The sequence below is a fragment of the Columba livia genome, chromosome 11 (genome assembly GCF_036013475.1).
Source record: "Columba livia isolate bColLiv1 breed racing homer chromosome 11, bColLiv1.pat.W.v2, whole genome shotgun sequence".
NCBI lineage: Eukaryota > Metazoa > Chordata > Aves > Columbiformes > Columbidae > Columba > Columba livia.
In genome coordinates, this window is record NC_088612.1 from 15,363,609 (window position 1) to 15,376,127 (window position 12,519).

Sequence of the window (12,519 nt, forward strand, 5' to 3'; positions counted from 1 at the left end):
CACCTTAGTAACAACTACGGCTCTCAGGAAACTCTGCAAATGCTTTAAAAAAATAAAGTAATTGCCTCAATAAAAAAGAGTATTCATTCTATTAAGATACTAAGACAGAAAAGTTTCAGTGTTGGGAACTAAAGATAAAATATGGACGTTACCAACATTCATATGCAGCTGACTAAAGAAACAAAACAAAACCAAACCACACACCCCATAAGGAACATTGCAATTACAGGAGGAAAAGATGTACAGATGGAAGCACAAGAAATCATATATATATAGTGTATATATATATATATAGACACATATATATGTCAAGTTCACAGCAGTCTGTAGTACATCCCCATGTTTTTACTTTATGTATTTTTAATACGATGAACTAAATTGCCAAAAGACTATAATGTAGAACATATAAGTCAATGTATTACTACTGAAAAAGCAATGCCTATCTGAAAGCATACAAACTTGGCTGTACCATACAATAGCATTGATATACTATTAAAGAAAAGGTAATAATTACTGGTTTGCTTTTCTCTGTTATTGCTGATGTCTGGATAACCAACTGAAGACCACAATTATTAACCTGCAAGTTGGGAAAAAAAAAGAAATGGAATATTACATTTTTAAAAAATGCATATCAACACAAAAAGTTGAACGTAACTTTTTTTTAACAATAAAGGTATTTTCAACCGCAAAATCTGCAAATAAAGGAACTATTTTGCATAACTACTATGAAGAGTACATCACAGCACTAAGTAACACTAAATAACTTGTAGCTTAAAAACCCACTGTTTTTAAAGAGACAATGAAATGTGACTTTCATGAGGATGTCATCCTCACAATGAAGAAAACAAGTGTGTGCATTTAAATGTGTAATTTTTTTTTTAAAGGCAAAATGTGCTCATCTTTTAACTGGACTTTCATGACAAACTGTAGCACCCACCTACTAAATAATCACAACGTTTACCGGAAACATTGAGGCAAATGGCTCATATAGGCACTTCCCAGCAAACGACGGGAGGCACAAAACCACCGTGAGCTAAGGCTCCTCACGCCAGTTCGGCACGGGGAGGACAGAGCTCCCCCACCCGCGCTCCCCTCGCTGCCTGCAGCCGCGCGGCGGCTCCGCCAGCCGCGAAGCACCGGCCCGCGCCGGGGCCGCTCCTAGCCGCCACCCCGCGCCCGCGGCCCCCAGAAGGGCGGCGGGGCCGCGCCCTCACAGGCGCCACCACCCCGTCCCGGGCCCGCCCGTCTGAGGAGCGGCGGGGCGGCGCCCACCGCCGGTCCTGTGTCCGCGTACCACACACCGATGGGTGAGGAGAAGAGGCGGCTGCCACCCCGCTCCCCACGACAGTACATACCGGGCCGGGCGCGGCCCGAGGGCCCCTGCTGGGCCGGCACTTTCCGGGCAGCATGTCCACCTGCCCCTCAGAGCCGCGCAGCGCCTCGCACCTCCGCGCCAGCCGCCGCCCCTGTCGGAAATCGCTCCGCCGTTACCAGGGCAACCGCTACTTCCGGCCCGCTCCCGGCGAGCTGCGCTCGCGCGCCGCCTGCCGGCTGAGGCCGCGCCGAGTGGCGGCAAGCGCTGAGGTGATGTCGCCCATGCCGCTGTCCCTCGGTACCTGCTGCGGGAGCGACGCTTCATACCCGCTGCCCGGCGAGGCGGCCTCAGGTAGGGGCTGCCAGACAGGGCTCGGAGAGGCGAGGGAGGGGGCCTCACAAGGGTGTGGCTGTCCCCCCTTGCGGGGGGTGTCAGGGCTGCGGGCACCTCAGCCCGGTGTCGGGGCTGCGGGCACCTCACACCTGCAGCCGCAGGTAGCTCCGGGAGCCCAGAGGCCCCACAGATGGGCCATGGGTGCTTCTAAACACACACAGCGAGAACTCGGCGGCTGGAAAAGCAGCGGCGTGGCTGCGTGTGTGCGGAAGGGCTGGGAATTGCCTCACAGTGTCTTCTGCGTCCATATCCCGGGTTTAGCTTTGGGTATTGTCATTCTACTTGACGTTTCTTGAAAGGCTGACAGAAAAATAACATAATTATAGCTTACTTTGTGAGAAATATAAAATATGTGGGTGGGTTTTTATCATATAGATAATACTGTGTCAACAATGAATGTGCCATAAGAAATCTGTGAAAGTTTTGCACAGTTGTGGTTCATGGGTTTATAATCCTGAGTGTCAGAAGCTCAGCTCAGATATGGGTCCCCCTCTAAGGGACTATGTCTATGTTATTCATTTAGTTTTCAGTTCTCTCATGGTTACAAATACTGGTTAATCTCTGCTAGTAGTTAAACGTTATAGAAAATTGCTACATTAAAAAATAAACAAAGCAAAGCATTAGTCTGGTAATTTCAATGGAGATCTAATCAACAGTGTGTTTGAAATGACATCAGTTTTCATCTACATGAATCCTCTCAACGTTATTCATGTGTTTGTAGCAGACTAGATGATAATGATAGTAGGACTCTTCAAAGAAATGAGTTAAACAAGGCTAAAGGCCAATTCTGTGCAGTAACCACGGGTAAAGCAGAAAAACACATCTAATGTCCTTCTCTGTAAAATCAAGTTCCTTTAACCTGGACAGGAGTCATCAGCTAAACTGAAATGTCTCTGTCAAACATCATTTAGGTCAGCTGTATCACAAAACAGTTCTTTGCTCAGACTGGTCCTGACCTTCTTCCAACCCAGGGAGACAAACAACTCTCATACAAAATCAGACCCATAATCCCTGTACGTACACTCTCCTAGAATGTGTTCTGTGTTTGCATTTCTGCTCCCACTGGAGCCAATAGCAAAGTGCTGCCCTACGCAAGGCTTATTACAAAATGCTGTTCCATTAGCAGGCAACTAGCGATTTGATTACTGATGCACGTAAGCATATTTCATAAACAAAATATTTCATTGCTTAAGGCACGTTAAAAAATAAGCCAAACCCACTGAGCCGGAGTGGCAGTTCCGTTATGTGTTCATGCCAGCAAATCTGACTCATAAGCACTGTTTGTCACTGTGATGAGAACTGGCTCCCGAGTGCAGTCTCACTTTTTGCCAATCCAAATTTTTAAGAAAACATTGAAGCGATCCAGTGGAGTACAAATCAGATGAATTGTGCAGACAAAACCAAGGATGCCGCAAACGAGGCAGTGACTTAAAGAACCAACCTGCATTTAGAGTTTATGTTCAGATAGTATTGAAAGATAGATCTTCCTTGACTGAATGATGAATATTTACATGGTAAATAGAAATGGTTTAGGTTCTAATCTTGAAAAAATGAATGTAAATTTCACTTTAGTAGCTGACACAGTCCACTGAAATATAGTGCATTAGTCTTTAAGTTCTAAATAAATCAATGCATAAGTGTTTCAGAAAAGGGGCCTCTATATTTTTAATAAGTTCTTACAGGGGAATGTTTTTTATTCTGTTTAAGTACTATGCAGAATTAGAGAGTGCTCTACAAAAATAACATATATCCAATCATGTCCTTGTTTACTCGGTTTTCTTATTTCCAAATCCCACCCTCACCATTTAAAACCACACTTACCCCAGCATAACCTTTTTGAATTTCTTAAAACGCAACGCCTCAGGGCTGTATGAGGAGAAGAGAAGCTGGGACGTTGCTTGTCGGTGAGGAGCCAGTCGATAGCTGTTGAAATAGAAGCAGTCCCAATTCAGTCGCCAACAAGGAAGACATTTAGACGGGCCGGCTGTCCCGGGGTCCCGCAGCCGTCCCGGCGGATCCCGCGCTGCGGAGGGACAGTCTCCGCCGCTGTGGGGCCGGGCCCGCTCGGGGGAGTGGAGCGGGGAGCGCCGCCCCAGCGCCGCCGCAGCGGGAGGGGAGGGGAGGGGAGGCGAGGCGGCTGCGGCAGCCGGGGCATCGCTGCTGTGGCGGCGCGGGGCTGAACCCGGCCGGCGGTCCGGCGCGCTCTGCCGCCCAGCGCCATGGCCCAGCGGCAGCGGGCTGGCCCTGCGGACCTCGAGGCGCCGGAGCCCGGGGCTGGGGCCGCCGGCCGGGAGCTGACGGCGGGGAGCGGCCCCGTGCAGATCCGAGTGGCCGTCCAGGCGGCGGCGGAGGAGGAGGACGAGGAGGGCGGGGGAGCGCCGTGCCCGGCGGCGCGGGACGGCGGCAGCTGCAGCGAGGAGGACTCGGGGCGGTGCGGACGCTCCAGGTGAGCCCGCAGGGGCGGGCCGGGCGGCGGGAGGTGGCCCCGGGCCGCGCCCGCCGCTCCCCGCGGGCCTGGCTGTGCGGGGCAAGGAGCGGGGCCGCCGCGGACACCCACGGAACGGTGCGGCCGCGGCTGATGCAACGCCGGCGGGAAGGGGTGGGAGACGCGGGAAACCCTCCAACGGGGGCAGCTGCCGGGCGGGGAGCTGCCTGTCCCCGCCGAGGGCTCGGGGCCGGGCCCAGGCTGGCTGCCGTTGTCCAGCAGCCCCGCCGCAGGTGCGGAACAGGACGTGGCATCCCCGCAGCGGGAAGCGCCGGACTGTGGTACCCCCGACACCTCCAGTTCATTGCCTTTTACAGAAACGGCTTTAGTCTAGGTTGGTGTTGTGTGCCACCTCCCGGTCCTGCACCCCCCTTTGGTGTTTATTGCATAGAACCGTAGAGATGTTCTTTAGTAGAATTAAGACATGGACAAGCAGACCTGTCCTGTGGCTTTGGAAACAAGTTGACCAGACATGAAATCAAGACCTATTTAAATGCAGAAGAAACTACCACTTTACAATCTACTCTACACTTTAGTGTTTGATAATGCCAGTAGTGTTGTCTTTATTTAGTTAGAAGTTGCAGGAATTATTACTGATGCCTGAAATTGCTTTGATGCCTACCAGAATCTCTGACTTGTAAAAGGAACATCCAGGGTTTTTTTTGTGCCAGAAAGCTGCAAACACACAGGTCACTAATTACGGTGGGTTTTGTACTAAAACTAAAGGTGCAGTAGTAAGCTTAGTCACACGAAGATTATTAGGTACAGCAGCATGAAATTCAGTATTCTGTTTGAAGATCAATTGTTTCTAATCAATTATCTAACTTAATATCCTAGCACTGACTCAGAATGAACTGTGATGCATCATTTTAAATTACAGAGTGGTAGCTGGGGAGGGGGAACTTTCTGTGGCTGCCAAAGTTGTAAGCTAGGCACTACAGACAGGAGGCGAGCATAGCTAGACACAAGTGAAATGTTTAAATTGAGTCTACGTAGTCTTCCACAATCATATGAGTGTTGTGTTATTATAAATCAAATCAGTACAGCAGTCTACAGTGTTGCATTCCAATTACTGATTTCTTAAATTCATAATATTTTTTGCATTTGTTTTCTTTGACAATGTTACTTGTGTAAGAGCTTCTAGCCCTGGCCTGGACTTGAAAAAAGAGTGGTTATTTTTTCAAGCTTTGTAACACATAATAACTGACTCTTACATGCTGCTTATTTAATCCACTACAGTAGGTGCTACCTTAAGAAATGTTTGCTGGCAGTGCTCATGTATATTCAGGTCTTGTGGAGGTCACCTGTTTGTAAATGGCCTCTTCTTGATCCAACAAAGGCCAGTGCTATTGCCATGGAGAGAACTGTAAAGACTTTGCATCAGAAGTAGGTGAAGTTCAGACATGTTTATGCCATTTACATGTAACCCTAGCTAAGGATTTACTTTTGGGAATGCAACATCCAATAGGAAGTTATTTACCCAAATATTTGGAAAATTGTCAGTGATGGTCTAAAACTGCTGGGAATGAGCCATTTCGCTCTACAGCTAAGCTAGGAGACAATTTAGATTTTTTCCGTCAATTGCTATGTTTTGTAGTTTGAGAAGGAAAACCACTTCCTCATGGTCGAGACACCACAGTTCTTCGGGAGATCTCTGAGTGTTTCTGACATTCAGTTCTCAGACATTTATCTGCCAGGTGCTTCAGAAAGATCTTCAGACTGTTTATAAGGAACAGGTTGTTCTCCTATGCAAAAAGTAAAGCTATTCTTGCTCAGCTTAAGTTTACTGTGGATGTAGACAAATACAGGAAGAATCTGAGCTTGAAAGGCAAATGTTTTTATGATGTTGTCAGTCTAAAATACAATATTTCACAATATATATTGCAATTAAATGATTGCTGCAGCCACACATACCGTTAGTAGGCACCCAGTATTGTATCCACTAGTTTTTGTTAACAGACTTAAACTGCTGTTGAGTGATTGTACTGTTAGAGCATCAACCCAATGCTGTAATTTGTATTGTCACATAGTATTTATTAATAAAATATAGCATTCTTTTTGAGACCCAACAAAAACGTGTCAAAAGGTTAGACTCCATCCAGACAATGTAATATATTGTTTCTGAGTTTGATATGTAAAACCCAAAATCTATTCTCTGTGCAGGTGTTTAGTTTCTTGTGTGACTAATAGCCAGATGAGTCACCATGTTAAAAGGTTGTTTTTCAGTTTAACTGTTTTGAGAAGCATATTCATCGCAAAGCTCTGAATACAGACATAAGTAAATTAAAGTTGTGAATAACTAGTAGACTAGTTACAGCAAAAGTAAGGCTGGTATTGATCTTTGCAAACATACAGTTCATTTTAATTTCTTTCCCAAGCATGATGCTCCATTCTATTTCCATCTCAACCTTCCAAATACCTGCAAATATCTGTACTAATAAATCCTCTTAAAAAAAAAACTATAAGCTGCATCCTGAATTGAAGGTAAGCTTTTTTTTAGCAGAGTGTGGATATGTAAAGATGCTGAAATGGTTTATGTTTCTTCTGCCCATACAAGTTCTGAATCAGTAGTGAATGAAAAATGAGAAGTAGTGGGGTAAGGGAATATCATGAATGAAAAATAAACAACCTTGTTTTTTCTTCTTCTGAAACCAGCACCCACAGCTGAACATTAAATGTTTTTCACTATCTTAATCATAACTTCATATATCATCCTCAACTTCTGGCGTTGTCAAATAACTCAAATTCTTTTTCTCTCCCTCTCTTGCCATGCCTTTGAACTGTACCTGGTTAAATGGCTAGGGAGATTTTAACAAGGAGACTTCCAGGATTCTGTGAATATCCATGTATATCTGGTGTGTTGCCCTATCATCAGAAGAACCATAATAAGTAAATAAATCATCAGCTTCAAAAAGCCAGGTCCCAAAGAACTACCGTAACTAGTCACACCTGGGAGCACATTACCTGTGCAGAGCCTGTCGATCTGAACAGCACCTTCAGCTATACAGCAGCACCTGCCAAGGGCGGTGTGCTGGTCAGTGTTACTGTCACCAGCTCGGGGACAAAGCTGTCACAGGTCAAGGGCAGTCAGTAGCTGCAGCCTCCCTTGAGATTGCCCTCAGAGGACTCCAGTGTGGTGCCTCTTCCCTTGTTAAATGATTTCACAACCTCTGAAAAAGCCACTCAAGGCAATTTTGGGAAAATGCGTGGCTCCTCCTTTTTTTTTTGCTGAGGTTTTAACAGAAACTTTCATCATAGTCCCATAGCAAAACTAGACTGCTAACAGCTTTAAAAAATGGCTCTGTCTTAAGACAGACTCGTGCATTATAGTTCTTATAGCAACATCTATGGCTGCAGTCTGTGGATGAACTCTTTGCCTCAATGCTGGGTAACAATTTAAATGGGCATTTGTATTGCAGCAACAAACGTGTTGCTCTGACTGTATGTGGCAAGATGTTTATCTCAAATTCATGGTTGCAATATCTTTTTTTGGGATAGGAGACTCAGTACTGCTCCATTTTGCACAGGTACCTAGACAACATGATGGGAGGGGCAGAGATGAAATGAGAATGACTCCTTGGCTACTGGCGTATGTGTGCATATACAGCTGTTCCTGAGGTATATGAGCTGCTACTGCACCCAAGTCCTTTATCTGAAACATACATACGGTTTAAGACCCTTGGTAAACTGGTAGTCAAGTTACTCTGTCACTCTGGAAGTGACCTGTAAAAAGTGTGGTAGTCCTGTCTCTTTCTTACTCCCTGGATACTGGCTCCTGTACTCATGCAGTGATGAGGCTCGAGAAATCATGATTGCATCAAGTTAGAATATTCATTTACTGGTGTGTGACACTACGCATGAAGCATATAAATGTCGAGCCTATGTTTAATAGCATCATACTGAAAAATAAAACACTTGACACTGGCAGAACTTTGTAGAGCACCAAGTGCCTATGTCCCTGCATTCCATGTTTTGGTGTAGGATTTGAGCTAGCAGAGAGCTTTCAAGATGCCAGTATATATGTCTCATTGTTCTACACTGAGATCAGCTTTTGGAATGAGCTGAGGAACTTGATTCCCTATGCTGACTGGAAAGCTTCACCATCTGAGCTGGCCTCCTGCCTCAGATGGACAGGGCAATACCTGTGCAGTGCCTACGTATGAAGTAAGTTGGAATCAGCATTGTGGCTATGCCTTTTCATTTTGAAAGACTATTTGAATCAACAAATAAAAGATGAAGATCTGTTACTAAAATGATTTAACTGCTTTCCAGTGGAGGCGAAAATGATGATGACTCTGACCAGAACTGGAAACCACCAGAAAATGACCTGATCCAGAAGTTAATAGCACAAATTGAATATTACTTCTCAGATGAGAACCTTGAGAAAGATGCCTTCCTTCTAAAGCATGTGAGAAGAAATAAGATGGGCTACGTCAGTATTAAACTCCTCACTTCTTTTAAGAAGGTAAGCTGTCTTTTTGAGACTTGAAGACCTGATGAATCTCAAAATATTAGGACAGATTAGATGAAAATAACTTTTTTTATAGAGGCAGCTTTACAGTCTTCCTCTTTATGTACCTCTCTCAGGGGATGATTCAGATTTGATGTGATGGTTAGGTTTGTTCTGATCCAGAACTTCAATTGCTGCACTCATCATGATTGGCTGGGGAAATCATAGGCTTTTAAGCAACTACACTTTTAAATTATCATTCTGGGACAGAGTAGGGTATAGTAAATGGGACACTGGATAAAATGAGTTTCTAGATTAGCTATTCATGAGTAGCTAACTAATCTTGGTAAAGTTACTTTCTTGTCTGTGAGAAGAGATGGTGAATCTGACCTTTGCACATGTATGGAGATCCAAAAACTAAGGGTAGTAGAAAGTATCTGGTCACTGAAGTTACTTCAAGATGAGGTGGGGTTTATTCTTCTTTCTTTTTACATTAGTAATTTCTATGTAAATATGTGTATGTAAATGATTTCTAAAACTATGTTAGAAACATTTTGTCAAGATTTTAAATCTGACCATTTTGCAGAGCTAGAAGTTAAGGCACTCCCAGTTTCTTCAGACCATTTCAAACAGATTATACTGGTAACAGATAAACTCTTAAAAACGCTCCTTGGAAATGGAGAAGTTTGGGGGTTTTTAAACTGAGATTTTTGAGGGAGGAAAAATCAGTTCAATAAAATGAAGTCCTAAACTTGGCAAAGCTACTTGTTTGGGAAATTTAGCAAAATAAAACCTACAGAACATGCATTTCAGTCATGGTTCAGACCTAGGTAAGGAGTGATAAACGTAACTTGAGTAGGCTTTAATATAAAGTAGTGATTTTCAGTTTGGGATTTAGTGTCAGTCCCTATTTTCACTAGATTCAACAGGACATGAGCTTTACAGGAGCTCACTGATGCACTATAGGAGAAAAATGCTGTTTACTTTTTCATTCAAGTCTGCTACATGAAACTTAAATCCAAGTTTCTGTTTGTAGACTGGAGCCTGCACCTGCCTTTCTGTAATTAGTTTGAGTAGATTTGGTCAGTTCTGCTGCTTAACCTGTGTCTGTCTTCAAGGTGAAACACCTTACCCGTGACTGGAGAACCACAGCCTACGCACTGAAGTACTCCAACACTCTCGAGCTCAATGACGACAACAGGAAGGTTAGAAGAAATACTCCAGTTCCAGTGTTTCCGAGTGAAAACCTCCCTACCAGGATGTTACTGGTGTATGATATCCACATGATTTCTGAGCTGCAGGCTCATAGCAAACAAGTAAACGGATGCACGCAAGAAAGGGTAATGGAGCATCTCCTCAAAGCCTTTGTAACTTTTGGTGGAATTTCATCAGTTCGTATTCTCAAACCTGGTAGGGATCTACCACCTGATATCAGGAGGGTCAGCAGTCGCTACACACAACTGGGAACTCAGGAATGTGCAATTGTAGAATTTGAAGAAGTGGATGCTGCTGTACGTGCTCATGACTTCATGTGTGCTGAAAAGCAAGAGACTGGCATGAAAGTTGTCCTAATAGGCATGAAACCTCCAAAGAAAAAAGTTCCCAAAGACAAGAGCTGTGATCAAGATACCAGCAAGACTCTTCAGAAGGCTAGATCCCTTAATAAGAGAGTTGAGGAGCTTCTGTTTGTTGGTGATGAATCTTCAGCAAATAGCTCTTCTGACCCAGAGAGTAATCCTACATCACCACTGTCAGGACGCAAAAGTACTGCAACAAATACTACAAGTAATTTGAGCCCTGTCATTCATCCAAACAACCATTTGAGTCCTAATGTGTCACCCAGATCAAGTCCTTGGAACAGTCCATCTTCACTGAGAAAAGTAACCAAAAAGTCTCCACTGGCTGAAGACAGCAAGCTTAACCCAAGCACTAGCCCTGAAATTCCAAGGAAATGTACAGATAATTCCTCGGATAGCAGTATCACTCCTTCTGGTAGCCCCTGGGTACAGAGAAGAAAAGCTCAAACTGTAACAGGGGAGAGGAGTCCCACCAGTAGCCCCATGCTAGCTCGGAAAATTCAGACTGCAGATGGGCTACCCGTAGGGGTGCTGCGGCTGCCTAAGGGGCCGGATGGCACTAAAGGATTCCACAATGGATGTCAAAGACGGAAGGCTCTGAAGAATGAATAAATCATTCTTTAAAAATCATTTCACAAGTCAGTCACCTGCTTTTGTTCAAGCCTGGTGAAAAATCATCACTTGAGCAACTGAGTTAAGTCAGTATTTAATTTTAAAGAGATTTTATATTCATATGGAGACTTGTATATTCACTTCACAGAATCACAGAATAGTTGAGGTTGGAAGGCACCTCTGGCAGTTGTCCAGTCCACCTCCTTTGCTCAAGCAAGGTCCCCTACAGCAGGTTGCTTAGGGTTTGGAATATCTGCAAGGGCAGAGACTCCCCACCCTGTCTGGGCAACATGTCCCCAAATTCAGCCATCCACACAGTAAACAAGTGTTCCCTTATGCTTGGATGGAATTCCCTGTGTTTCAGTTTGTGCCCCTTTTCCTGTTCCTGGGTATCACTGGGAAGAGCCAAGCTCCATCTGCTTCACTCCCTCCCATCAGGTATTTTAAAACATTGGTGAGATCTCCTGGGGCCTTCTCCAGTCTAAACAGCATCAGGTCTCTAGGTCTCTTGCATGAGACATACTCCAGTCTCTTAATCATCTTATGCACTTACCTAATGCAATGCCCTTATCTGTATTATTATTTTTTAATATATTAGTTTGAAACAGGCATATAAATCATTCATGCAACTACATTACTTGCAAAGCTTTGATCCTGAAGAGCAGTGTGTAAATACAGTTTAGTGGTTGTGTGATGGTAAGCTGTGGTATGTCACAAGTGTAATCATAAGGAGTAGAGGGGTTTTGAAGACTTTCAGTGTTTGTCTCAAAAGGAGCTCTTGAGAAGCTTATGCTACAGTGAGCAGTCGCTCTCTGCTTGCATACCTCACCAAAGACAATAATGTTTAGGAGGACCAAAGTGTGTGATGTGAATAAAGACTTGGAGCATTGAAGACTGTTCTGTAAGTGTTATCTTATGTAATCAGATGGAATAAACAAGAATATTAACTCAGTCTAGATCTATTTTGTTTACTTAAAAAAAATAAACCTCATAACGTATGAAATTCTAGAAATAGGTACTCATTCAGGGGTGGGAAACCAAAAAGCTCTTCTGCCCCATTACTGATGTGGTGATGCTTCACTCCAACTGTATGTCAGAGTCATTTTTATACAATATTAGAAACTAAATGGTTATCTTACTGTTAACTATGAATTCAGCAAGCAGGCTCAGCAAGAAGCACTTAAATTAAAATTAACTATAATCCTACCTGAAGCCAAAGAAGGAATCTCTGCGGTTCTACTTATAAAAGTTATACTCCTGAGAACTAGCCCAGCGACAGTAAGAAGGTAAGGTTTCAGCTTCTGATGTACAACTTCAACTGTGCATCACAAAGCGCTAATCAGATGATTATACTTCATTCCAAATCTTCTCCCCACTCTTTCCAACCTAAGTGTAACTGCAGTTAGAAACCAACATACAGAAATCCCCTGGTTCTGTGTATCGTTCTTTAGCCACCCAGAGATACTTCTGCGTCTTGTACTTCACACAAATGGAATCCTCCAGGTTACCTCCTGACTTCCATTACCCGCTGAGACACTATAAATACTGCTAAACGCAAAGCGGTGGGTGTTTTTAAATCAGCAGTGCATCTGCAAGTATCGAAGTGACAGGGTAAGTACACAGTGTTCAGGTGACATAGAACAGCACTGTTTCACTGTCCTTCCAGCACGCGGCTCTTTCAGTAATA

At 44.1% G+C, this 12,519-nt stretch overlaps 2 protein-coding genes across 10 annotated transcripts in view; one reads left to right on the forward strand and one right to left on the reverse strand.

Annotated features, from left to right (window-relative positions):
• LRRC49 (leucine rich repeat containing 49) overlaps positions 1-3,782 on the reverse strand; it is a 47,592-nt gene extending 43,810 nt beyond the window's left edge. For 5 of the 8 annotated variants that reach the window (XM_065076113.1, XM_065076111.1, XM_065076112.1 and 2 more), the window contains exons 1-2: positions 1,356-1,487; positions 515-577 (exon numbers count right to left, since the gene is read on the reverse strand). In XM_065076113.1, the coding sequence (XP_064932185.1) occupies positions 515-577; positions 1,356-1,409 (117 nt within the window). In that variant the 5' untranslated portion in view covers positions 1,410-1,487. Of the gene's footprint in view, positions 1-514; positions 578-1,355; positions 1,488-3,529 lie in introns of those variants that run through there. The other 3 variants (XM_065076115.1, XM_065076117.1, XM_065076118.1) reach the window with 3 other exon arrangements.
• LARP6 (La ribonucleoprotein 6, translational regulator) lies at positions 1,500-11,783 on the forward strand. 2 transcript variants are annotated; one of them, XM_065076123.1, is made up of 3 exons: positions 1,500-1,666; positions 8,466-8,658; positions 9,762-11,783. In XM_065076123.1, exons 2-3 carry the CDS (start codon positions 8,617-8,619, stop codon positions 10,830-10,832), a joined length of 1,113 nt encoding a protein of 370 aa, XP_064932195.1. In that variant the 5' UTR covers positions 1,500-1,666; positions 8,466-8,616; the 3' UTR covers positions 10,833-11,783. The 2 variants fall into 2 exon arrangements, with proteins under 2 accessions (XP_064932195.1, XP_064932194.1); XM_065076122.1 differs by lacking the exon at positions 1,500-1,666 and adding an exon at positions 3,797-4,154.
• The last annotated feature ends 736 nt before the right edge of the window (positions 11,784-12,519 follow it).

What these genes read in the sequence shown, in the direction of transcription:
- LARP6 (XM_065076122.1), top strand. Translation starts at nt 3,928, where the DNA reads ATGGCCCAGCGGCAGCGGGCTGGCCCTGCGGACCTCGAGGCGCCGGAG. An exon ending in GGGCGGTGCGGACGCTCCAG is followed by an intron (nt 4,155 to 8,465) that starts GTGAGCCCGCAG and finishes ACTGCTTTCCAG; the next exon opens with TGGAGGCGAAAATGATGATG. An exon ending in TCCTCACTTCTTTTAAGAAG is followed by an intron (nt 8,659 to 9,761) that starts GTAAGCTGTCTT and finishes TCTGTCTTCAAG; the next exon opens with GTGAAACACCTTACCCGTGA.